Raw genomic sequence first — 27,982 nt, 5'->3', positions numbered from 1 at the left:
TACTCTGGCCAGCTGTCAGAATAAGTGGATTATATACATCAATGCTCTGTTAAGATGGTTTGTAAATATGAACAAAGAATTTATCTGATAATAAATATATTCCAATGCATTTTATCTCAAGTATGCAGCTTCCTTTCATGGTGCCTCTGAATTTCATTACTCCAAACCCAAGGTTGTATATAAAAGTTTAAATGGACAAGAATGTCACAAAAAACGTTCCAGATATTTTGTCGCCGGTAAGGACAATATATCCATGAATAAACTTTTTACACTTTATTTTTCGTACTTTTAAAAAGAAAAAACTTTTCCCACATGTACAAGCCATGCCATGAGTGTCTTGTATTGGAATTCATACATGATTTCTTTCCCAAAATGATAATACATTTTTTACATGTTATTTTTTGTACTTTTAAGAAAGAATTATTTTTCTGTGAACGTGAAAAATACATGTATATGAAAATTTTTGAGCCATGCCAAAATTCAGTTATATCCAAATTCACTTTACAGTGGAGCGTGCTATAGTGGGGTCACAATGTATCCTCTATTTAATGTGTTTCTTTATATTAACACATCTATTTGCCTATTTGTCTGGATTTCTCAGTATGCCTAAAACATCAAACTGGAAGATGTCTGACTATTCTGAACCAGGTTATATAACTAGATCTCCAAAACTGAATGCGCTGCAGACTGAAACTTTGTTAAGTTTTCGTTTCAGTTAGATGTTTATATTACACACAAGAAAGTTCTGTACAGCCAGATTGAACTAGTTCTTCAAAAAAATTTTGACAGAGCAAATAATGTGAAACGTTGCTGTACTTAAGAATGAGAAAAAAAGTATCTAAGAAATAAAATTTATTAAATCCTTGATGGCACAATACAAAGGAAACAATTTTTAAATGGATGAATGCCTGCAACATATTAAAAGCAAAATAACTGAGACATGTTTGTTTTCATTGTTGAGCCATTCCAATAATAAATGTACTCACTGATGTAAATATGAAATAAAAAGTTTCTGATCATTATAAAATGTTGCAAAAGTATTTCCTACATTTAACATATTTTCTTCTTTATATTTGTTTTCATTCTTTTTAAATTTGTCAGAAAAATTTAGTTCATTATGTCATAAACCCAACACATTTATGACTGAGACGACCCTATTACTGATGAAACACATTTTCAATTATACAAGCAGAATGTTTGATAATAAATTACAGGTTATTGGTTTTTTTCTGAAATAGAGCCAAACTTGTACAAATACTCAAAATAATTCCATTAGTATGAACCTTTCATCAATTTTCCTACATATTCATGCTTGTCTATAATTGGAATATATAATCAATCAATCAAAACAATAAGATAACATTATTATAAAATAGAATGACTTTTTCACTTGGAGAAAGCTAATGGAACCTTCTGTGTCTATATGTTATGATGTGATATAGCTATAACATGTTCTTGTACTATGTATGATGAAATTATTTTTCTTGTAAAACATCTGTGTACAAGTTGGCAACAGTATTATGTCTCATAAAAGCGGAAGAGTTCACAGCACAGACAGGGGGTGCAGACCGATTCACAAGTTGGCAACAACATTCTGTCTTATAAACAAAGAAGAGTTAAAGTCGGCAGGGATAAGGAATGCAGGTCGATTAACATTAGTATACATAGTTATCAGCATAACAAATGACATGTACTTTCACTCTATTTCATTTACTGTACGAGTTTATGTAATAGATAGGATTATTAAAGGTGTGAAGTATGATGACTTTCAAGCAGACTGCAAAATTAGAATTTCTTGTTGCCAAAATATTGCTGTCTGCTTGGAAGAATCATGAATTATCAGTAAAACAAAAAAGAAGAGTACATTTTATTCATAGGAAATCTTGAACAAAAACTGTGATCAAAGTTTTCAGTCACTGACATAATAATCATAAAGTCACTAAAAAAAAAAAAAAAAGTCTAGAATTGTCACCATATATGGAGAAATGTTAATTATTACATTTCTTTGCAATTTTTTCTTTAGTTTGAGATGACCTGCTAGTTCAATTATCTGGACTTTTGAGAGCTGTGAAAGCTCAGTCAGTCAAGTGATGGTCTTGTGATCCAAGGGCCACATGTTGATATCCGACCAGGTCAGTCAGGTCAGCTGCCTTGGTGTGGCCTTGAGGAAAGGCACTAAGCTCCCATTTCCTCTGCATGACATGGCCAATAATGTGTGGAAAGTGCCATTAAAAACAAACAGCAAGTCCTAAATTATGTTATTCCATTCTACAGAGCTAAATTATTTCAATATATGACCAGATGAAATAAATTGTAAAGATTAACTTGCATGGAATTTTTTCCATATATAGATTGCAATTGGGTTTTTAAGATTAAAACAAGATTAGTAAATTAAATTTTCAGATTCTGACTAAGGTACTCGATAGCAATCATCTGCTAAGATCAGCAAAAAAAGGAAATTTTTTCCTTCTTTCTTCAGTACAATAAAATATCAGTGGAATATCCATAAATTCAATTAATTTTAATCAGTAATGAGATCCAATAGATATTCTGGAAGTTACCGTACAGAGTATTATTCAATGTGTGTAACGTAAGAGTATTGTCCCCTTTCAAAAGGTACATAGATTTATGTACAGCTCACACAAAGACAAACCATTAAAAGGCTATGTACAGAAATACCAAATAAAACAAAAACATTTTTGCAAATAATATGTGCAAAAACTGTACAAAATTATTCTAAATATATCCTAAGGAACAACCAGAAGTGCACGAGTTAGGCATGATTCAGCATATAATAGCATTTAATGTAAACAATACAAATTCTTTCCATGACAAATCTGAAGGTGAAAAGCAAATACCAAGATGGTTTCTTTTCCAAACAAACATCATATTGGCACCATTTTCATTTAGGACTAACAAGACCTTTGGATGAATATGTGTGTAAAGTTTCATGGTAAATTCTCCAAGTAGTTTATGGGTTGTGATAACAAACGTGCTTACAGATGGACAGATAATACATGATAGATAATAGGCCCTTTATATATCTGTCAGCACTAGATTTTACAAAATAATTTTCAGTTTGATGTCAATAGGAATGGTAAAAGTATTATTAAAAAAATCTTTAATGAAGCATTCTGAGCAACAATCTACATTGGTAGAAGATGATCATCTCCTGAACCTCTCTCTTCATCTTGTAACTGATCATCTCCTACACCTTTGTACGACTTCGGCTGCTGAGAATCCTTGGAACGACAAACAAGATTACAGCCATCCTGAAAAAGATCATTAATATATAATTATCCCTTTCAAAATCACAGCAGAACCTGTCTAGATCGGACCTTGAGGATCTTAATTCCTTGCTCAAAATGGCCATAAAATTTAGCCAATCCTGTTTTAAAACAATCCATCAAAGCTATGCATTACATATAGAACGATATGGGCAATTTAAACACATCTTATGGTAGAAAGACAGAGCATTTTAATACAAACTGAAACCAGAAGGAAAAATTTTTGTGACTTAATTTCAGAATAAATTACCATGGAAATATCTGCACAAGACTCTATATCTTATGGAGAGGATATATATATATATATATATATATATATATATATATATATATATATATATATATATATATGTATGTGTGTGTGTGTGTGTGTGTGTGTATATATATATATATATATATATATATATATATATATATATATATATATATATATATATATATATATATACATACACACACACACTCACACACAAATAAAACTATCATACAGGTTAGAGAATTTTTAATTCATACTCTATGGAGACTCAAACCCAGGTCTGCAGGTAAATGGCACCTATCACCTTGCCTGCACACACGAGCCCATATTCCCTCATGACTAAGCACACATCACCAAAAAATGATGTTACTCAATCGGTGTCATATGTAGCAGACACACTCGCATGATGACCTAGTAATTAATTCTCATGTATCTACAGTCATTCTGGATTCATATGAAAGAAATCAAGGTATATAGAAATAATTACAGTGAATTATAAATATACACCAAACAGAACAGAAAGTGATATCTCTTGATTCCTGTAAAAGAATACTTGATAATAGTAGGCAGAATTAATATTTTAATACAAATAAAACTATCATACAGCTTAGAGAATTTTTAATTCATACTCTATGGAGACTCAAACCTAGGTCCACAGGTAAATGGCATCCATCGCCTTGCCTATACACACGAGTCTATATTCCCTCATGACTAAGCACACATCACCCAAAAATTTTATATATATATATATATATATATTTTCCAGTATAAATTGTCACCAACTGAAATAAGTTGTAACAAAAATTGCATGTGCACCAGCTTCTTTTATCATGACATCATCCATGTTATGACATCCATATTATGACATCATCCATGCCATAAAATATATTGTGGCAGGTTATGAAAGCATGAATTTAGTTTTAAAAGAAAGAAATAACATATTTATTTGAAATTTGTAAGTCTTGTTTTTCTGTCAATGTTAATACAATAAGTGATGCCCATAACAAATAAGACTATACAATAAACAGATTACTGAATGTACAATGTCTTGTATTAAAAGAACTCAACATGAGCTATCAGCCACTACACATACAATAACCTGTTTTGTTACATTGTAATAGCCATCTTAAGACACTGAATAAAGTGAAATCTGTCTCTGTGGACACCTCCATATTACAATCACATTTACAGATCCTTCACCTTACTGTGTATTTTAAACTCGAAACTTTCTTCTACCAATTGAAAGTTGATCACATGGTACATAATGTATTATTAATAAAATGGTTACTGGTTCATATTATATATGGGCTGGTCCGTATAAACATACGATGTCGCGATTACATGCAGCATTGCAGGACAAACAGAATGAATGAGGGAAAATAGCGACTGGTCCATATCAACAGATAATATCACATCTTGCCTACCCCATTTAAGGAGATACAGACTGACTGAAGGAAAAGATCACAGAAATGCAATAAAATGTGTGTGTGTGTGTGTGATTTTGGATTTAAACGTAGTTTTAAAAAAAATCAGTCATATTGCTATGATGTCTGCAGTGTGGAAGTTTATAGTGATGCCTAGAACTGGGGCATTATATCACAGACATGTAGCATGATGTCCCACCCAGACACATTATCCTGACACCAGGCCGACCAGTCCTAACACTAACCTCTTAATGCTGAGTGCCAAGCGAGGCAGCTGTTAATACCATTTTTATAAGTCTTTGGTATGACTCAGCCGGGGATCAAACCCACGACCTCCCGCATCCAAGGCGGACGTTCTAACCACTAGGCTACCATAGCAGTCAATAATACAAATAAAATAAAATAGCTACTTATGAAAGGGGCTATATCATTTTGGAATGGATTGCCCTTGAATGGATATAGGTTCACCAATTCAGTGGTCCAAACAGTGCACCTGAACATTCCATACCAAATAATAATGTCCTCTTCAAGAGTAGTGATTTCTAAATTATTTAAGGGGCCTCAACAGAAAAAGGACACACGTTCCATGGAGTGTCCATTATTGATTTTGTTATATAAAGGCTTAAATTCAGGGTCCTTTGTAGCTGGACAACAAAGTTTCCATTGTATCCAAACCAAAAACTTGTCAAGTATCATTACTAAAGCGACCCCTCGCAATAAAACCCTTATGATGCTGATCCTGACATAACACAATCTCAGTCTTGGATCTTATTACATTGAGCAAATTTAATTTTGGAATTTAATTTCTTTGCTGATTATAACTATTTGAACTTTCACATAAAATTCTATTATACTTTGATTCTGCAGACCAAATCCATATTATTCCATAGCCTTGTTTACCACTTGCACCCAGTACAGTTTTCCTTCTTTATAACAATGCTCACAGGGGCCATACAAGTGGCCCATGATATCAATGAGGCCATCAAATACTTAGGTATGTTCCAACAAGAAGACTATATCATAAATATGGACAAAACACAAATATAAGGTATCTAATTTGTTCAGGATTTTACCAACTTCTGTAAGCCAGTCGTACAATTATAAAATCTACATTTACCTTTCTCAATATTTTAAATTAAAAAATCAGTATCTAAGCAACTAATGCCCTGTGGTTTTATACACCTGTAAATGTACCTCATTATAATTGTTATATCTGGGATCCTTAAAGTAAAATGGCCATTGCTAGACAGTTTTTGTCTGAAAAATTACATGTCTGCATTATATTTGTGAGCTTTAATAGAAATATATTCAAAGGAGATGTAATATTCTGTGACAAAAAGGAAAGGATTAAAATAACTAATTATTCAGTTTACCACAAATCTCCCATAGGACTGATGATATATTGCCTATAAAGACTTTCCTGGAATTCAAGATAAGAGCACATTTTTTCTATGTTACTGCTGAGTGTTGAAAATATATTTGATATTGTTGAGATTTTAAAATTAGCCAATGTGGCACTGTAGCAGACATTTGGGATGGAAGATCAGCATCATTTTCTTTATAATAAACCAGACACCATTAGAGAACTTTGTTAAAAACCACATGCTCATACGGCCATCCATTTAAAAGAATTTGAGTCAAAATTTTTAACATCTTCATTGTGGCATAGTTCATTTCAGATCAGCACCATTTTCATTCAGGACCAACTAGATATTATAATTAGTTATTTGGTGAAAACTCCATGTCAATATACCTTTCCATTTCGGAGGAATAGCAATATGGAGAATTTCATGACACCTGCCATGGAGGCCAAATTGGCACCATTTTCATTTAGTACTAACAAAACACTGTAAGACAAGGTAACTAAATGCAAGGATTTGCTTAGCTTGGACAATGGCTTCATTTGAAAAGCAGTAAACAATACAATCAAATACAGATTACAAGCCTCTTTTTGAGTAAAAGTTATCCAGTTTTGAAGGCAACAACAGATTCTATCATCAGACAAATTATAGTTGAGACAATCAATGAGGAAAAAAATTCTAACTAATTAATTATTACTATCAATAATCAAAACCAAGCTCATATCCCCTTTTGAGTTCCAATAATCAATGTTATACAGTCTTATCTCATTTTCCATCATAATTTTCCTGATAAAATGTCAAATAAGGGATAAAATTTATCAATGATTTAAAACAATTCCATTTCTGGTGTTGTAAAAAGTGATTTTTGGACAAAATGAAGTTAAACTAGTCTGTACTGTATTTCAAACTTACTGCTTGAAGGTTTCCAAAGTCCTTCCAGAAACTGTAATTTGGGATCTGCTCCAAACCTTTGGCACGAAGAACAAACCGGTTGTAGGAAAAGCCTAGGATAAGGTACAACACAACCACAGAAAATAACCTGAAAATAAAGATACAGTATTTGTAATATTATAAATGCAAAATACTGAAAAAGATGACTCAGCCTTTTATAATGTTACAACAAAAAAGCAAATGATGTAGTAAATTATTTCAATTGAAGAATACAAACCCATCATCAATGATGGTAAGAAGCTATGCTACCTCTGGAATAATGCAATCATGAAGAAAATGAAAATTCATCTTCCTGTCTATATAACATAATAGACAAAGGGATGAAACTCCTAACTATTACCTCCCCTGCCCACTGCAAGGTATCTAGAGTTTTTACATCAACAAAAAGATACTCACATTTAAGAGGAGGAATATGAGGGTTTAATTGTAATGTGATTGAGAAACTATTCTCAGACAAGCATAACTTACTACAACATTTGCTTTATCTTTTGAATATGTTCCCCGATCACATTAACATTAAGATAGGTAAACTGAGATAAAATTTGGAGCAACCTACCCCAATCATGGCTACCGTTTGAGGTCACAGAAAACTGTTCCATGTATGAGGATCAACTGCACTCCTAACATGAGACCACTGACAGTTATGAAGGCTGTAACCACCATACCCGTTAAAGTGACTTGTGGATGCTCCCCGAGTAACAATTCTGGCTGTATCCAGGGAGAGTGCTGTTCTATGGCCACAGTACAGTTGAGCTGACTTAAACTACGTTGGTGATGGTCTGGACTGCAGCCACCAGGCCTGCCTGATTCAATTTTCATCTCTGTCAAGCCAGATCACAGATAAAAGCTGGAAAAGGTTGACTGTGCCTGAAATTCAATGGCTTCCATCATGCCTCTAATTGCAAAATTCCATCTGAATGCATTGCTTACCAAGATAGCTCAGACGTTCATGATGTATATCTCTTGAGATCTCAGTGTGCTGAATATTTTACCAACTTGAGCCATGATGCAAGGAATTTATTCATTATGATCTCCTTCCCCGGTTTTACAATAAGAGATACTGTCTGGCCCATACAGCACTTCTCTGTACACTTCAAGTAATGTTTGAAGGTACAGATCATGTCCTGTATTGACATCATAGTAGACTTATCGATGGAGAAGGAACAATTTTTTTTACTGAACATTTATTGCACACTGATAGCAACCTGTTCTTTGGTATGAACCCTGGTTGTGTCATACAGACCACACACCAAGATGATATGAACTGGAGATGGTTTGGGGAAATGTAAAGAACTTAATCCCACTACATGCCAAAAGTGAGGACAATCAGAAAACACATTTTGTATGATAGCAGCTTCTCTTAGGTTCTGGTTAAATTGATCAGCCATGTCAGTATCCATTATAGAATCCATTTTGGAAATGGAGACAAGAGTCTTGGGCCTATTCTAGTTGAAATTGGCTAAAAGGTCTGATAAATTTTTATTGTTTGACGTCTGATCTGCCACAATGCCTGACTATATTAAAGATAAAGTCATTGATCATACTTTGGGCTAATTTCTTCTTCTCAAAAACCACAGAAAATAACTAGCTAATTGAGGGACTGAGACATTCATTGGAATGATGCTATTGACTACACACCTATCCTTGAAAATGCACCACCTTCTCTTGTACACCTCTAAAGTGGGAGGTCTTCTAGTTCATGAGGTTCTCTCCATTACCAAAGGCTTAAATTATTTTCTCCACAGGACTTTCATAACAAGAGCCAGGCATGAAGGAGTAGCTTGTCTATGCAGGGCTATCCTAACAAGAGCCATGCATGAAGGAGTTACCTGTCTATGCAGGGGTGAAACACACGAGATCTCAGTTGTCTGAGCAGGTTGTGTTTTGGGTGGGATTTTATTTGGTTCATCTTTTGCAAGGTCAAGCAGATCACTATGTAAGATTTGTCTCCCCTTATGGAGGATATCGGAATCAATTTGCATTTGTACTTCTTTGTTTTCTGAATTATTTCAGTATCACAACCATACAGGTGGGTTGGCATAGCCCCCAAACCCCTCTGAACTGAATCCAAAAGAATCCATGGTCAAGGCTTCTGGGAACATTACTGAAGATGATGGTGGAAAGTTTGTGATTCCATCACATTGCAAACATGTATCAAATCCGTTGAGAGACACACTGCTGGACAGATCATATTGTGAAAGGTTTCCTATTCTTGCAAATGTATCGATCAGAACATTTAACATGTCTGTCTTGAACCATTATATTCATCTGTGTACACAACCGCAGAAAGGTCCAAACCAGGATGCATTAGTCTGGTGATTTTGTCCCCTCTAATTCAGCAGTGGTGGCTTTAGTAGAATTAACCTTTCCAGAAATGAAACACATTTGCTATGACCATAATCTTCAAAAAGTTGACATTCAGCAGCCATTGGTAAAGTGGACAACAGATGGGTTCCACATCCCTATGAACTGGTGACAGATTGTAAAGTTCTGGTAAGTTTTTGTGAAAGCAATTCAAAATGTTAGCCATGACTTGAAGATCCAATGACAAAATAAGGTTACTATTTCAGTCAAGATCCTGATCTGTTGATCAAGTTTGAAAAAATGGCCAACTGAGCTATCTGCAGAAGGCACATAAGCAGGCTGTGGAATTGCAAAACAATGTTGCAGAAATCCACTATGTCATTAATCTCTTTTGTGTGTATATGAAGGAATCATGCAAGTCTGAAGTTGGTCAGAAATACCATGCCAAGGTGGACAAAATGCGGTCATGGAATGATTTCTCAATTGACTAGAAAACCTAATCAAGTCAAATTGGCCAGATGATCATTTCTGCCCTTCATGAAGATAAACTTACCCTGTGCAACTGGAGGATGTTGTTAAGATATGCTGCAGTCGCTGTTGATGAGACTGACTGGAACAGAGTAACATAGCTTGACACAAACTGATGACCTCAGTGAATAACCACAGGCTGATGCTGAGACCAAATGGAAATATGAAATTGGTATATTGTTCCTTGGAATCTGATTCAAATGATATTGTGCCAGGATGTGTGAATAGGGATGTGAAAATATGTGTCAGGTCTAATCTGACCCCAAATTTGTGCCTTTTTATTGAATGTCTGACTGATCGTGTGTCTCCATTATGAACCTTGGTGTGGCTATGTACCTCCTGAGTGTGCTGAGGTCAAAAACTGGCCTGGGATTTACTTTGGCCTTAGGCACTTTGACCAGTCTGGAGCAAAACCCAGCAACATCTGACCAGTGAACTATCTAAAGAACCTGCTTTTTGAGTTACAATTTGATCTGCTTCTTAAAAATTTCCACCTTTTCTCAACTGAATGGCATGTTTATGATGGGGTGGTATAATAACAAAACTGGAAGCACTTCCAAAATGATTTTGATTGCCATTTATTTTCCAAAAACAGGAGGATTCACACACTATGAAAACGAAGGACTCTATCACCCATTGGTGGGCTGTTTGTGGTTGGTCAGGGGTAAAAGTCAATGATGGCTGTTCGGAGGAATGGGGAAGGAGAAACATTGCTTTCATCCATTTTAGTATGTTGACTCGGAAACTGAATAGCATGCTGCATCCCGACTATGGTCCAAACTGTTGCCTTTGTTTTGCTTGGTCTCTTGTCATTTTGGAGACAATCATCTCTAACTAATGGACAGGACTGATTCAGCCTGAAAGCCGGTGCTGGCAGCAATGCAAATTGGTGAGACAGTCTTGTGATGTCTGCTTCCTATTCACTATTATCATATGAAACAGTAATGACATGCCAAAGTGTGCTGATTGGAGAGCAGTGTTTTAGGATGTAAACTTGCACACTGCATTGTTGCTCTGGGCTGATTGCTTCAGCTTCACCATTTTGACCTTTTCTTAGTACTTATTACTATGTACTAGATACCTTCTGACCACTGACCACAACACTGCATGCTGTATTTGAATAACACTTTGCACATGGTACTCATGTTTCTTGCATTTAATGAACTTCTTTGCCATCATCAACAAATTTCCTGACAAGACAACTTTGACCAAAAATTCTGAAAATATTACCATTATTATAAAAATATTAAAGTGTTCACATACACAAACAATGCATATCACTTAAAAAGCAAATAGAATACAGACAGCATGCATGAAAACAACCAATAGTCTTCCAAAAAATCATGTTGAAGAACAAGGTCAGAATAATGAAGTCCACAAATGCAACAGAATTCACATAATTAACAGGGACCTGAGTGTCAGGGTGGTCTACGGCACTCGCCTTTACAGATCACAACTCACCTCCAGTCCAGATGTGGGAGGTCATGGGTTCAAACCCTGCTCAAGTCATACCATAGACTTATAAAAATGATACTAACAGCTGCCTTGCTAGGCACTCAGCATTAAGAGGTTAGTGTTAGGACTGGTCAGCCTGGTGTCAGGATAATGTGTCTGGGTGGGACATCATGCTAAATGTCTGTGGCATGATGCCCCAGTGCTAGACATCAGTATAAACTGCCACAGCTAGACCTTGTAAAGTTTCATAGCAATCCTCCAAATATAGTTAGGGGAGTAGTGATCTCAGCTTTCTGCTAATGGATGCCAAACAGATTCTGAGCACCATTTTCATCTGATATATGACTGGCAGGGCTATAAATGGGAATAAATCTTTCAACAGTGATCAGATAGACTCCAATTAATGCAATGATTTATAGAAATAATGTAGGTAAATATGCCATCACTTCTGAGCAAGACAAATACTGTTGCATGTGCAAGAACAAAATGATCAAATCTGTAACCAAGGTACAAAGCAAATATATTACTATGCCACTCATGCCTTATGAACTAGGGTATGGTTAAATGTTCAAGAATGTTGACATAACAGAGGTGGAAACTGCATCACATGCCCAAAGACCTGACCAATCAATCTACATCAACATAAAAGACAAGCTCCATGCTTGTTATGGCATACCAGACAAGGGATTGGGTTGGGCAACTGCGGAACACATGGACTACACCACTTTTTGCAGATGATTACCACAAAGTTTCATAAATATGTAAGTGCTGTTTTAGGAAGAAATGTGGTTACTAATGGACAGATTGAGAGTTTCACAATCAGACATGACTTTTGGTATTCTCCCCAAAAAAGATGCAAATTTGAAAGGTGGGATTGGGGGTCCTCTCCCAACAGGGTCTCAAGGGGCAGCGCCCCTGATTAGTGGTCCAAATGCAATAATAAAAAACTGCTCCTGGTGCAACTTATGATCATAATATATAAAAAAAATAGTCATTTGAAAAACTTAACTTACTAAGAAATTTCACCTTGACTTGAATAAGTTCAAAATATTTATTGTCACATGAATTTTTTTTCCAATAATACTGGTACTTAAGTTATTTCATGTACACGTCAGTGTTCACATCATAATTAAGTCAAAATAATTTCTAAATTTTTGCAGCAAATATGTTATACTTCTCTCTTTTCATAACAAACCTGTAAAATAAACAGCCAAGTACATTAACTGTATACAAATAATTCCATACATTCACTTGTCTTTTTCTCCAATGGACACAACCTGTTGATAAGCCAGTCGAGCTCATTTTTGGCTTTGGCAAAGATTTGTTTAGCCTTCTTTTTTGACTGACTTTTTTGGCTCAATGTGCAACTGCTTCTTTTCCTTCTCAATGAGTGCCTTTTTTCATTTCAAGCTGGTACTTGTATTGGCGACATGCAGTGCGCATATTCTGACATAAAGCAAAATCTCTCATGCAAGAAATCTATTCTCATTAAGTAAATAACTGCACTTTTTCCAGATGCCTTCTGAGATTACATTTTTTCATATGCAGCTTCTTTTGTAGGTGCCGTTCCAAAACTTCCAAACGCGATTGATGTAGAGCAGAGGTCATAAAATGCCAGTCCTCTTGCACTCAGTTTTCTTATAAACTGACCAACTAAATTTCCATCGACTTTTTGCTCCAGCCATTCCCATTTCCACGTTTTTTTAAAAACCTTAATCGAAACTTCTTGTGTCATGGTCTCTCTCAACAACTTGGGATGCCATTTTTTTGTGCCGCAAGCATGCTTCTTCTTTCCATTGCCATCAGTTTCCATTACACGGATATTCACTGGATGAATTTAAACTTTTGACCTATCAGAATACTCTTTATGAGAGTCGTGGGCTAACTAATATATGGAGCGAATACGTTACAAGGGTCGTTGTGGAATGGGACCTAACAGACTGTTTTTAAAAAATTGGATCGGAGATGATATATAAAAAAGCAGACTATATCAAGAAAAATCGGATTCAAGTCAGGAGAAAAGCGGAACACTTTCACATTGAGAAAAATCATGTCTGCACAATATATCATCTTACAGCATGGGGACAATTTAGTCCAAGATACTTTTTAGTGACTTACACAATGAGAATCACTGAACCCACACTCAACCCAACAGTTATCAGTGGCTTGATTGGACAGACAACATCAGTGCTGATCTCAAATAGGTAAAAGCAGGTATCGGTCCGATTGTTTTCCTCTGATAAGATGAAGAGTTGCTCATCCTGAAAAACATACAAAATAGTACATCTTTTTATGTATAATGCATACCCATCTGTGACACATCATTAACCAAAATTTGCCATCAAGTTCTGTCATCAGATAAGGCACCAACAGATCAGAGGGTTCTACTGAGAGACACTTATTTCTTTCTATATGTATGATAACATTTTCTCATATGAGAAAGTTGTATGAGAATGGTTACTCCCAAGATAATATAGATGCTATTAGTCTCAATGAAAATAGAGATTTCCAGCTGGAACGCCCATCCTACTTCACACATGACTGTTACCAGATACTTTGATTATTTGTAGGATATGCCATTTACAATTTACATTTACATTTCTAGCAGGTTTATTTCAGAATTTAAGATTAAGCCATGTTTTCTAGTTAACACTTTACATTTTCCATTGTTACCAGTTCTTATAAACCTTCTCTAAACATCAAAATATGTTAAATAAATACTAAATGAATAATAAATCCTTTAATGCTTCAACCCTACCACTTGGGCACCATTGTTTAAAACTCCTATTTATTTACGTAGAAATGTCGTAAACATCATGAATTGTATATATTTTGATGGAGAACAAAAAAAAATCACACATCAACAAATATGACAGATTATATCAGTTTCTCATTCAGAATCCTTTATTTACAAGTGTGACATGGTTTGTCCATGTTTGTAATATATGTGCAATATATCTATCCCATAATAGTGCACCCAATGAAACTGTTGAAACAATCATTATGACATCATGAACTTCTGCAATGTTTCTTGTATTTTTTGTACTGAAAAGACAAATTTAGACAGTATTCCTTATATGGATGATGCTTGAATTACGCCAAATGCATTTCTGAGGTTATGGCATAAATTGAAAGTAATTTCCCAATAAGATACTTATAAATTAAGGAAGTTATCGGGAAATTATATCTCTAAATTTTAAAGTAATGATTATTTATGCATAATTTTCAAAAACATTAAAATATACAATAAAAATGTGAGCTGTGCATGAGTCATAATACATGGCACCTGAGATGGCATATAAATGAGCACAGTGTTGCAAGCTGAATGTTATTTATTCATTATAAATGGCATTAAAATGAAAACAAGTCAATCAAATTGGCATAAAGCAAGCATCACATGTATACAATAAATTCTATGTTATAACTTTGTGTTATCTTTTTAATGAAGTAACAATGTTTAGAAAATAATTTGTATTTCAAAACCTCCAACCAAACTGATGATGCATATATTTCCAACAACATTTCCAAGTTAGAAATAAGAGAATAAAATAAGAGCCCAACTGTATAGGTTAACATGGGACAGAGAAACTCCCACCCATGTGACTTGAATTTGTGGACTTTATTCTATTTTCTCACATCCTCAGTTAGAATAGACAGATTTTTCAGCTGGAATTCCCACAGGGATGATTTTACCAACCACAATTTTTGTTGGCAGTCCAAAATGTTTTTATATAGAAATATCCCAACTGAAAGTTAGTTAAACTTTCTGATGTATTTATCAGTAGTTCCCCCTTCCATATACAGTTCTGTAACATTATTGGACCTGAACTGTAATTTCACTCTTTTCCTTATTGAAAGTCATTTTAATCACACAAAAGGTTGATGTTGCTTTTAAATGCATTTAAGTATAATAAGTATTCAGATTCTCTAACATCCCTGATGAGATGACAAGCAAACACACAGCTATTGCATTTTCAATGGATGACCATGTATTCCTTCCTTTATTCAGGATTTACAAATCCACTTGCCCAGTGTCTAGGATAAGCTCAAATTCGACTAAGGCAGGCCAAAGTATCCAAGGAAAGTCCCAGAAATTGGGAGAGAGATGGAGATGTGTTTAATTCATAATGCTTTATGTTCTGTGAGTGTTAGAAAAAGCGCGTTATTAAAAATTATTGTCGATGTGATTGTAAAATGAGGATTCAGTCAATAAACAGCCCAGTTCTCTAATGATATATAAAACTTATGACTGTAAACATATGGTTTTAAGGTCTCAACAAAAAAGTGAAAGTTAAATGTAATGCTAGCCACTGTGGCAATCATACTGAAGTAAGATCGGAACCATTTCATTTAGGACAAACCAGACATTGTTACAAGATGAAAACCAATATGACCAACCAATCTCCAATCAAGTAAGATTGGAACCATTTCATTTAGGACAAACCAGACATTGTTACAAGATGAAAACAAACATGACCAACCAATCTCCAATCAAGTAAGGTTGGAACCATTTCATTTAGGACAAACCATACATTATTACAAGATGAAAACCAATATAACCAACCAATCTCCAATCAAGTAAGGTTGGAACCATTTCATTTAGGACAAACCATACATTATTACAAGATGAAAACCAATATAACCAACCAATCTCCAATCAAGTAAGATTGGAACCATTTCATTTAGGATAAAAAATACATTGTTACAAGATGAAAACAAACATGACCAACCAATCTCCAATCAAGTAAGGTTGGAACCATTTCATTTAGGACAAACCATACATTATTACAAGATGAAAACCAATATAACCAACCAATCTCCAATCAAGTAAGATTGGAACCATTTCATTTAGGACAAACCATACATTATTACAAGATGAAAACCAATATAACCAACCAATCTCCAATCAAGTAAGATTGGAACCATTTCATTTAGGATAAACCATACATTGTTACAAGATGAAAACCTATATAACCAACCAATCTCCAATCAAGTAAGATTGGAGCCATTTCATTTAGGACAAACCAGACATTGTTACAAGATGAAAACAAACATGACCAACCAATCTCCAATCAAGTAAGGTTGGAACCATTTCATTTAGGACAAACCATACATTGTTACAAGATGAAAACCTATATAACCAACCAATCTCCAATCAAGTAAGATTGGAACCATTTCATTTAGGACAAACCAGACAATATTACAAGACGAAAATCAATATGACCAACCAATCTCCAATCAAGATTTAGATACGCGGCATATTTGGATATTTAACACAAATAAACTGAGTAAATTAAGTTTTCAATTGTACAATAATTTAATTTTTTTTGGGTATTTAATCCAAAGTTGTCAACATATTCTTCCTACAATAAATCCATTTAATATTTTATTATTTTGCACTTGATCAATATAAACTATGCAATCTGAAGATGTTCCCATGCAGTTTTAAAATTATAGCAATCACCACAGTGAAATTACTGTCATATAATTGAGTGCGTCTGATTAAGTCTTGGTCATTATACAATGTTTTATGCCTTCTTAAAATTGATAAATAAAATTCAATCTATTAAAAGTAGTGTTCTACAGTATTCACAAAATAAACATTCAGTCTGCTATTAAAAGTAGTGTTCTACAGTATTCACAAAATACACATTCAGTCTGCTATTACAAGTAGTGGTCTACAGTATTCACAAAATACACATAAGATATGTAAGCAAGAGTCCCTTGAAGGGACTAATACTCTAATGGCCAAAGAGAGTTTCTAGGAATTCAGGACAGGTTTGTTTCTTCCCTCCTGTTATCTTTTCAGTGGTGGAATAGTGAGATAATCTCAGATAAACTTGAGAAGCTTTAAAATACAAGTTTCCAGCATGTTTGACTTAACCTCAGGGGAATAAAACTATATAGCTAGGGACAACTTAAAAAAATAAACTATTTCTTCTGTCACTATGAGCAACATCACTGGCCAAATCCTGCTGAAGAAATTCAGTTCATAACTGTATGCCCCCAAACAAAACAAAAAAAAAAAACAGCTGAAGTAACACCCACCTGCACTACTTTTCTGTATGTAATTCAGTGAAGACTATATTTAGAATCTGGGTTCCTTCAAATTTAGACTTCTTAGGGTTGACGTCTGCCAGCAAGCTTTTCCCTGATTGGCTTTATGTATCATGTGATTTAGTGTTCTGTATTATTGTGTGTTACTGAATGAAATTCAAAATATGATGTTGCAAAAGAATCTTATTAAACTAGGAATTTATTTAATTATTTATTTCATTTAATTTAATTATAAGGATTTTACTTTTTTCTATTCAATAAGGTAGCAAAAAGCTGGAAACTTTAGTATGATCATACAGTTTGTACTGCATTTGTTGGGTTCATTTAATTTAAATTAAAAAAAAGTAAATCCCTAAATAAATCCTCGGCAATCCAATGACTCAAAGTCAAGCATTCATCTGCAGCTGGTTACATATCATCCATGACTTCACACCTCTCTATGCCTTGGATGGTAGCCTCAACTTCAGATGGACAGCCAGAGCATCATCAAGCTTACTGTATCTCTATTAGACTGAACTTTGTTATGGAAGAAATTTGTAAACAGGTCCAGAAGGTCAATTGGAGAGAAGGACATTAGAAGTGGTGTACATTTATTCCTTGACATTAGTCTGTTTGTAATCTTAAAGAGCTCTTTGCAGCTGGAACTTTCTGTGATCTTAGTACTGTAGTGATAATTTCGATGAAAGAACTATGATTCTTCTTAGCAAATCCATAAACCTGCTTATGAATTTTGAGGAGGGTGGAAAGCCTAATCCTCTCAGCCTTATGGAATTCTCTTTTAGCTGTGTGAAGCTGGTTTCTAAAACTACTATACAATGGAAAACACTTTTTAATTGACAACCTGCACCTGGTTGCTGGGTCATGTTTGTAGAGCAATTAATGCAAGCACTTGTCAAGTTGCACTGCTATAAGAAGTAACAAAGTTGTCAGGGTTGCTTGGATGTCATGCATTAGTTGGTTCTATTTATTATATGGAGGTTTCATTAGTAACAAACAGAGATGGACGGTGAGGAACTGATACTTTGAGATGGCATATGATGCAAGTGATCTGATTCAAGTTCATGGGACACCATGAATGTTATCATCAGGTCTATAAAGAATCCAGCCTAAAATGTGGCCATGTTTATGGGTGGGTATTGTTATGCATATTTAATATGTATTGTGTACTGGCTTTTCTCCATTATTATGTTATTTATATCTATAATGTGTGGATGACCTTGATCGGTTATTAAAGGCAGATGCTATGTACCTACTCACATCTTCTTGTCTTGTTGTAAATTATAAATTTACAGATGTTGATTTCAATGTCTAGCTTAATCTAGAAGCAAGTTGTTTATGAATTTGATGGCAAAATTACCCTCAGCCTCGCTCCATTAGTGTGACTTAGCTTTTAATATAAATGTTAGTTACTTCATAATTACTCATTGCTATCTTAACATGAAAAAGTGAAACCAGTCTTACTGTTGTGTTCTGAGGAGTTATTTCAACTGTTCACAGAAATTACAAAGTACTTCTCATTAATTATTTACTAAATCACTATTCTGGGATTACTGTGAATTCATTCAAGGACATTTTAGATCATGTCATTGTGATACATCAAGACTCTTTGCAGATTAGCACATTCAAGGCTATTGGCACATCAGCACAATAAAAAATGGAATTCACTCAAAACACCACTGGAATTCATTCTGAATATGATATACTTAAGGATGCGTGAAAGAACTTTAAGAACTATTTGGGGTTTAATTCACAATATAGTATGGTCTTTTTAAATTATCACTTTGTTTTCTATGGAAATAAATTGTTTAATTTTACAAAACTTGTCAGTTTTCACTCTTTTTATTACTTAGTTGAAAACCAAACCTAATCATTTCAGACAAGTGCCTTTTATTTCATAATACACCTGTTAAAGAAATCATATGAGTTATATTATTAACAATTAAAATCTAGTCACGGCAAAATCAGCCAGTATGCATCAAAACAACCTTTGACAAGCCAACTGTACAGAGTAGGCAATCTCAGCACATTTGGAACTCACAAACTGTCCATGGTTAAGTTAGGATTTCAAAGACTGTGAATCCCATATACACACAAATATTACGATATTACGATTTAAATATAACAGTACTGATGTGCTAAAATATCAATTATTTATTTCCTATTTGTCAAAACTTGCTTTAAATAGCAAATATTGACATTATCATATCTTTGTAAGAAAAAGTGAAACTGACCTTGACACTGACTACAAGCAAGAAATGACAGGCTTTAAACAAAGGATCAAAATCTGAAAGAAAATGGGGGGGGGGGGACATTTATGTAAGTGAAGAATTCAGTACATATAAATGCAAAATAAAGGTGCTGTTACTGTAGAGAGACTGCAGAGAATGAAACTTGCAGAACATGATGTATTACTAATTGATCATTACCTGTCTTTATGTTTTGCATATGCTTGCAGGCAAGTATCTTGCAAACATGAGTCTGTCTGAGCTGAATTTGAGCTCCTGGACATTGGGCAAGTGAATTTAAAAAGTCCTGTTACAAGCCATTACAGATACTCCCCCTCCCTCAAACCAAGTCAAATTTATTTTATCTTGAATCAAACTCAGTACTATCAATACGTTTACTACAAAACATTTAAAGACAGAATCTGGACAAAATCCATATATATATATATAGGTCCCAGTTAAAGTTTTCATAATCTCTAAGAAGTACAAATATGCAAGCAGTGACCTTTGACTTGAAACAAGATCAAGTAGAACTGATTTTCATACTTGTTCACCACATCATGGACATAATGGTCAAATATGCACCATTTTCATTCAGGTTTAACTGCATATTGCAAAGAGATGCCTTGGCAGAAAAAACACACAACTGCAACATGTAAATGCCACCATTCTTTTAAAAGAAGTAGTGATAACAAGATTCTTCAGATGGACACTGTCCTTGACCTATTGGAGGTCAGATTAGCATTAAATTTCTTCTGGACCAACTACACACTGTAAGAGTGTTTTAGCAAAAGCACATGTTTATACAACCATCCTCCTGGAGAAGTAGCCACATTATGATTTTCAAGATGGCCAACATGGCTGTCATTCGGAATATCAGTTTGATATGGAACCAACAATACATTGCAAGAAGTGTTAGAGTGAAAACTCACTGTTGGTATAACCATCTGTTCAGAAGGAGTAGTTACAAGAGCTTCAAAGCTTTGTGACAGTCATATCGGGAGGTCATATCCTTTACCATCTTCAGCCAGGACCAACCAGGTTTCAAAGTCTTTAAATAAAAGCCTTATGTTAATATGAAAATCTGTTCAGATAAGTAGCAATATCAAGACTTTCAAGACGGCAATCATGTTCAATATCCAACCGGAACCATTTTCACTTTAAATCATCTACATGTCATAAGAAAATTTTAGTAAAAAAAACATGTCAATCTATCTGTAAAGGAGAAAAAGTGTAAGCAATATTTTAAAGATGGACATCTTGGCAGTCGTTTTGAACATACGAGTAGCACCATTTTCATTTGGAACATCTCATAAAACGTCTGTGAAAAACTTTCCCGTTAAGACCATGTCTTCATAAGGAGCAGTGATAACACTTTTCAAAAAGCTACTACACTGGATTTTCAAACGGCACCCTTTTTCATTTTGGACTCTAGAATTTAAGACGAAACTGCCTTCTTTGGTGACTTTCCTCCAAGAAGTTTAGAAGGAGAAACAATAACAAATGTTTGCTAATGGACACCAGATGAAGCAAACAGGCCCATAATATCTTCTTGTTTTCAAACAGTAGAGCTAAAAATATACTCACTTAGCTCCAATCCAGAGTAAATTCCTAAATTCCCTAAATCTTATAATCTTTGTTGGATTATCTTGATTAGCCATCATACGACTAGCTGTTTTGGTTGAAAAGTCATATACTGTATATCTTAGTATCTGCTTATGCAGGTACAGAGATGAAGTGAATTAGCAGTAAATATTTCACAGCAATTTCTACATACCACTGCATTTTCATCGCAGGTAATCATTATTCTTGCACGTCGTTCTTCATTGCCACAGTGAGAAGTGTAGTTCTGTCCTTTATTGTACTCCAATAAAACCCAATCATCTAAAAAAGGTAATCTAAATACTAAATCTGAATTACAAAATTTCACTGACACAACATTTCTGCAGATTTGAGCAAGATTACAAAATTAATGAACATTTTATTTACAAGGTCAGAAAGTATATGTTCTACTAATGAGGAATTTGTAACAATGTGAAATGGTGTAGCTAATATGCTAACAGAAATCTGATAATTAAATGATGCTAAACTGATTGACAAATGAAGTTTCTACAGCAACTACCTTCTTATAAAGACCACCTGCATATAAAGGTCAACTGTAATTTAAACATCAGTCAATATATATATATATATATATATATATATATATATATATATATATATATATATATATATATATATATATATATATTTCAAAGCCAACAATTTTAGCTGCTCTCTTAAGTGGTTAATGTGAACAGATATGATTTTATTTGAAACAAAGTTTTTAACATGTTAAAGTAAAATCTCTCAAGACCAAACACCCAATAAAGCAAAATGTTACTTGGTTCCAAGGGTGTCTAGTCTTGAGCATTCTCAATGCTTTCTTTATATATATATATATATATATATATATATATATATATATATATATATATATATATATATTTTGCAGGCTTAAAATTAAACATGAAGTAGCTGTTTGGAAATCATATTACTTTTTAATTAAACAGCACTGTTTTACTTAAGTTAAAACTGACTTGTGCATGCATTCAAAAGATTTTCTATCAAGTGTCTTATGGATACTTTTTACAAATACTAGTAGATGTTCTTTATCATCATTTTGAAAGTTTAAAAAATTATAGGAGATATTTTCTCACTGACTTTCACTCTGATTTAAATATCGGTCAATACAACCAATATCCTCATAAGGAATTCTTTTTTCAGAATTCCTAGAAGCCAAATTTTCTACCAAATTTTTCACCAGCTTGTTAAACTATCAAGGTAGCAAGTCTGCTACTTGTTATCATTTCCAAATCCTTTCTGATATATAACTGCACATCAAATTTTATTGCACTCTAATAAAAAACAATACAGAAACTGAACAGTATGTTGCAGAATTATCAAGGGCCACAACTCAACCACATGACGACATACAGATGTCTCTTGTGTAATTTTGTAATCTAATAATTATAAAAAGAGTCTAATAATGTTTATGGAACAAATCTTAATCAAATGTGTACCAGATCATGCAGACATGTAAGCTTCACTGTGTGCAACAAAATGTTTAGATCTGAAGTAAAAAAATCAACAATGCAAGTCATTTGAATTTCACACAGATCTAATTAGGTCCTGTACCAGTACATGTACACTGAAAGAGCCATACAAGATTAATTTAACTAGGTCAAGGACTTTCTGTTTAACTGAACAAAGTCAATGTCCTGAATGTTCAAAAAGCTATTCAGGTCATCTACATATTCATAAAAACATACTCACCAATTTCATTGGTCAAAATCAAGATGTTTTTTTATAACAAAATAAGAACAAAAGGCTAATGCCTTAAGCTGAGCCCCTGCTCTAAAGAATCACTGTAACCCAATTTTATTTCTTTACCTTGACCCATGTGTCTATATGGTTAGCAAGTGCATCACTTTATAGTGGAACATCTATACTATGGCTTTTATAACATGAACACAAATCAGTAAATAAAAATCTCTAATAAAAATCTTAATGCAAATCTTTTACATCTGTGACCTTGACCCAAAGGTCAAATGAATGAAAGAGGGTGTCTCAGAATACTGTAAATTCTCTTTATTATATAATCAAACATCCCAAGTATGAACAGAATCCATCAGTGGATTATGAAAATATAAGCACACAAAAAACTATATAAAACCTTAAAGCAAATATTCTGTGAACCTGACCTTGACAAAGGCATGAGTAAGAGTGTCCTAGTATTAATTCTCTTTCCTCTATAAAAACATACTTTAAGAATAAACAAGATCAAACAAGGGGTACAAAAAATGTCAGAAAAAAACCATTACCATCGAAACCCTCACAAAACTGTTGACAATGCTTTACTGTTTGTGGCAGAAAAGTGACTGCTACATCTTGGTTTTTTAAAATAGTATTGGCTTCACAAGAAACACTTACCTCCATGCATGATATCTGCAGAAGTCACTGTTCCAATCACAACTGGATCTTTTTTCTTGTCATTTTTATCAATTTGCAATACTGCAGCATCTGTCCCCCCAACCAGAGCTGGCACGCAAATCCCAATGACATACTCGTACAACTCATCGTTCATATGGTACCTTTTATAGAAAGACAATGAAACCTCTCAATGACAGATACTAATGCCGAACTTCAATAGTTACAGTCTTGCTCACCATTAAGCAGATGATTGTCATATATATCTAAAGTCAGAGAGGGATATTTTGGCTGTAACAGAATTCTACATCATATACCTCTACTATAAAAACAAGTACCATGAATAGTACATTATAAGCTTACCCTGTGTTAAAAGTCCTCAATGCAGTCACCAACAGGCCATAGTCAACTATGCAGATTATTGACCAATAGGTAATGTTGTTCCGATTATCGATTATAATCGATTATCAGTTGGTTAAGCAAACCAATAAGATAATCGATAGTGTGTAATGGGAGACTACTTTTTAGTTGTATGCAAAGTACAAAGTTAGTAAAACAACCAATCACTAAAGTTGACCTTCAATTCATTAATTCCCTTCACAATTACAAATATAAAACCATAGGATATTTCATAGGTGCAAAATTTCATAACTAGGAACATTTAGTCATTATTACATGATAAAGTTGTTAAATTGTTGAGTTAATAAATTTAAACACATTTTGATGATTTGTTTCAATTTAAATGCAACATCATTTGTAGTATTTGTAAACAATGACAAACAAGAAAATCATGTCCTTCTACACTTAAAATTATAGACATATCACATGTCTGAAAGAATTTTGGGGATTGTAGCACTATTTCAGTTACATATGACTTATCAGCCATAAAAAGTTGCTTTCATTTAACAAAGCTGTATAACAAAAATAACATACAATAGAAAAAATGTAACATTAATATCAGGTTAAAGTATATAGATGGCCCGTATTTTATACACGCATTTGTAAAAGTTCCTTCATGGAGGGTTCAAACTACACCATAATGCTTATTCCAGGGCACAATGTGAATTTAGTTTAACAACCATTTTGAGGAGCCCTGAGTGGCAGAGTGGTCTAAAGCACTCACCATTACGGATCATTGCCATCTCACCTGTCTGTGTGGGTTCTAGTCTTGGGTTCAGCCAATGTGGGTATGTGAGAAAGCTTGCCATTAGCTTCTTGTCGGTCAATGGTTCTTTACGGGTTCTTCCTCCACCATTTATACTGGCCGCCATGTGTAGCCTACCTTGTGCTGAAAAACGGTGTTAAGCCCTACAAGAACAACAACCATATTTGTCATGCTTGAAGATCCCAGATGTGTAAACTGTTGCCTACCCAAAAAACACGTTATGGCAAGAAAGGCTATATAAAAATTATATACTTCACCAAGCACATTTTCATGTGGGACCTTCAACTATTTTGTGGACATTTTCACACATCACTGTTCTCCAAGTATGTGAATTCGTACATATTTTGCATGATTCATGCAATCACACACCCTGACAGCATCTGTTTAAGTACTTTATATATCAATGACTTTAGAGCGAAGTTTCTTTGTTGCTTTGCTAGTACTTCTGTCTGTCATAAGCTACACTGATTCCTGATTGCTAGTTGTTATTTAACCTTGATCAGAACAAGCAGTAACCAGGGCTGTAGAGAGTGATCATGGGCCCTTGGGTAAGAAACACCCAGGCCTCTCCTGGTACTTGTTCAAACAAATTTTTTCTTTTATAAAATTATAAAGTGTTGTTTGGACTGGATCCCTTTATGAGCCCCAGGCCATGGGGATATATCCCCAGTTGCCCCCCCCTCTTGTCGACCCTTGCAGTAACCACAAATAAGATTTGAACATGTTTCACCATGTTACACACCGGTAGTGAAGCTTTCAAATCAACCAAAAGTAGACAAGATCAAATTCAATGAAGAAACTTCGCATAAAATTGTTTATTAAATGATGAGTACAGTACTCAAAGAAATTTCTTTTTAGGCACAGGCCCTGGGCTGTTGACTTAAATAAACTTGTAATAAACTTACATTTAACCCAGTTTAAAGGATGATAACAATCTTGAATGAAATGTAACTATCTAACCACTTTCTTCAATATTAATATATTTTAATTCATTTCGTTTATCATTATGCATAACTTTCATCCTGGCATCACAGTGCGTGACATTCAATCCGGATTGTACATGATCACACCTTTAGGTTCATTTTGTCCAAAAATGTATACATATACTAACTTTGATTTTTCTGGTAGCACCTCTCTGGGCAGCTAAATAATGACCTTCCTAAGGAATATCATGGATATATACGAATCCAAATGAAGTGAATACTTATCACTTAACGGTATGCAGAATCAAATTCTAAAAAATTACACCCATTACTGAAAAAATCCGTGTTGAATGCCTACATGACCCATGTGACTTGTACTATAGGCTTCATCAAAACACGTTACACAGCGCCGTTACTTAGGCAGTAAAACCATGACGCCTAAAACATAAATATCAGGGTTGAGGTCTTACATGTAGGACTAGGAAAACGGGCATATACAAAAAAAGTGACGCACCAAGCATTGTTTTCATTTTTGATTAATTTTTTCTTCGTTCAATCAACGTTTAATAGAAAATAAGCCTTACTATATGCTCAAAGGCCAACGCTGAAGTCAAAATTAATAAAGGTCATAGAATAAAACGTGCCAAAATGAACCAATAATACGTGTGCAAGTATTATCGAAATTAGGATGAAGTTCAACCTTTTGCCTTTCAACCGTTCAATCATCCTCATTCCTTCAGTTGTTTCTTTGACTTTTGGAAATGTACAATCTGCTGATATGTATGGTAATAATAAGGATGTCTGACAGACGAAAATAACGAATCGCAATAGTCGGTAACCCATGATTATCTACCAGCTTCCGTAATCACATTGACCGGATGTTCACCGGATAGGTCTATTTACCACCAAAAGCCACCGAACACTGTCAAAACCACCGAACACAACCGAATACAATCAAATTATCTTCGACCACATTAAATAAACACAATACTTGATACAGCTAAACGAAATGTAATTTCTTTAATGATATATCAGTATAAATTCACTCACTACTCTCGCTTCTCACATAAATGTAAAAGTGAAACTGACAACTTGAAAGTCACAAATCTATAGACCTACATTTTTATTTTTAAAAAAAGAGTTAGACATGGTTATGGCTCTTCAACATATAAACCGTAAGCTGAGTACATGTCTTGTCGGCTTCACTTAATCTCCAATGCGTTATACCTCAATAACTTTAATTTTGCAGACGACATATCCTTGATCAGTCTTTCTATAATAATAATAATAATAATAATAATAATAATAAACTTTCTTTAACGAAGATAACACATTTGGTCATGACTGACCCATCTGCCATGTAGTCCCCAGTTTTTTTTTAAATGACTATTTTAATAACAGAAGAAACTTTTAAATAATAATAATAATAATAATAATAATAATAATAATAATAATAATAAATACAAGACCATGCACATAATCAGGTATCGTCACACATTCATCCATACATATTTAAGATGAACGACTATGTGTTACTATACTGGGAAACATACACATATGAACACTATTCTGTACACAGGTACATACATTTGAGCATAAGTCGTACGTGTTATATTTATCGAATAAGATTTGGACATATCATGTATGGATATGATGGTAACGTTTTCTATTCAGAGCCTATACTATGTCATTCCAGCTGGTGAAGAAAGAATTTCTTTAATGATTTTTTTTACAAGAAGCAAAGGAATTTGAATTACGTACCCTCGGTGGTAAGGAATTCCATACAGTAGGTGCTCATACAGTAAATGAGCTTTTGTAATGATTGCTTTTCGACCACGGAATCTGGAGATCGTTGTTAGCCGTCGATGAGAGATTACAATAGTTAAGGGGGTCACCCTAGGGACAATGGGAATTACCATTAAAAACACCCCTGGGTCACTATGGGGACAATGGAAATTTAACATGGAGAAAATTGCTGGGTCACTCTAGGGACAAGGGGAATTGAACATGGGGGAATAAAGTGTGGGTCTGTAGAGGGACAAGGGGAATTGAACATGGGGAATAGAGTTTGGGTCTG

General features: G+C 34.2%; 1 protein-coding gene across 1 annotated transcript; it reads right to left on the bottom strand.

Annotated features, from left to right (window-relative positions):
* Window positions 1–839: 839 nt before the first annotated feature.
* On the bottom strand, window positions 840–26,814 carry LOC149781805 (cation-dependent mannose-6-phosphate receptor-like). The gene is made up of 6 exons (XM_089935970.1): window positions 26,606–26,814; window positions 23,821–23,981; window positions 21,626–21,732; window positions 13,685–13,827; window positions 7,241–7,367; window positions 840–3,272 (listed from the first exon to the last, which is right to left on the bottom strand). Exons 1-6 carry the CDS (start codon window positions 26,746–26,748, stop codon window positions 3,147–3,149), a joined length of 807 nt encoding a protein of 268 aa, XP_089792096.1. The 5' UTR covers window positions 26,749–26,814; the 3' UTR covers window positions 840–3,146.
* Window positions 26,815–27,982: the final 1,168 nt, after the last annotated feature.

The sequence above is a fragment of the Sinohyriopsis cumingii genome, chromosome 15 (genome assembly GCF_028554795.1).
Source record: "Sinohyriopsis cumingii isolate HCF-2022 chromosome 15, ASM2855479v2, whole genome shotgun sequence".
Lineage (NCBI taxonomy): Eukaryota > Metazoa > Mollusca > Bivalvia > Unionida > Unionidae > Sinohyriopsis > Sinohyriopsis cumingii.
Note: the sequence above shows the minus strand (reverse complement) of the source record. Positions and strands in the feature narration are given on the sequence as shown.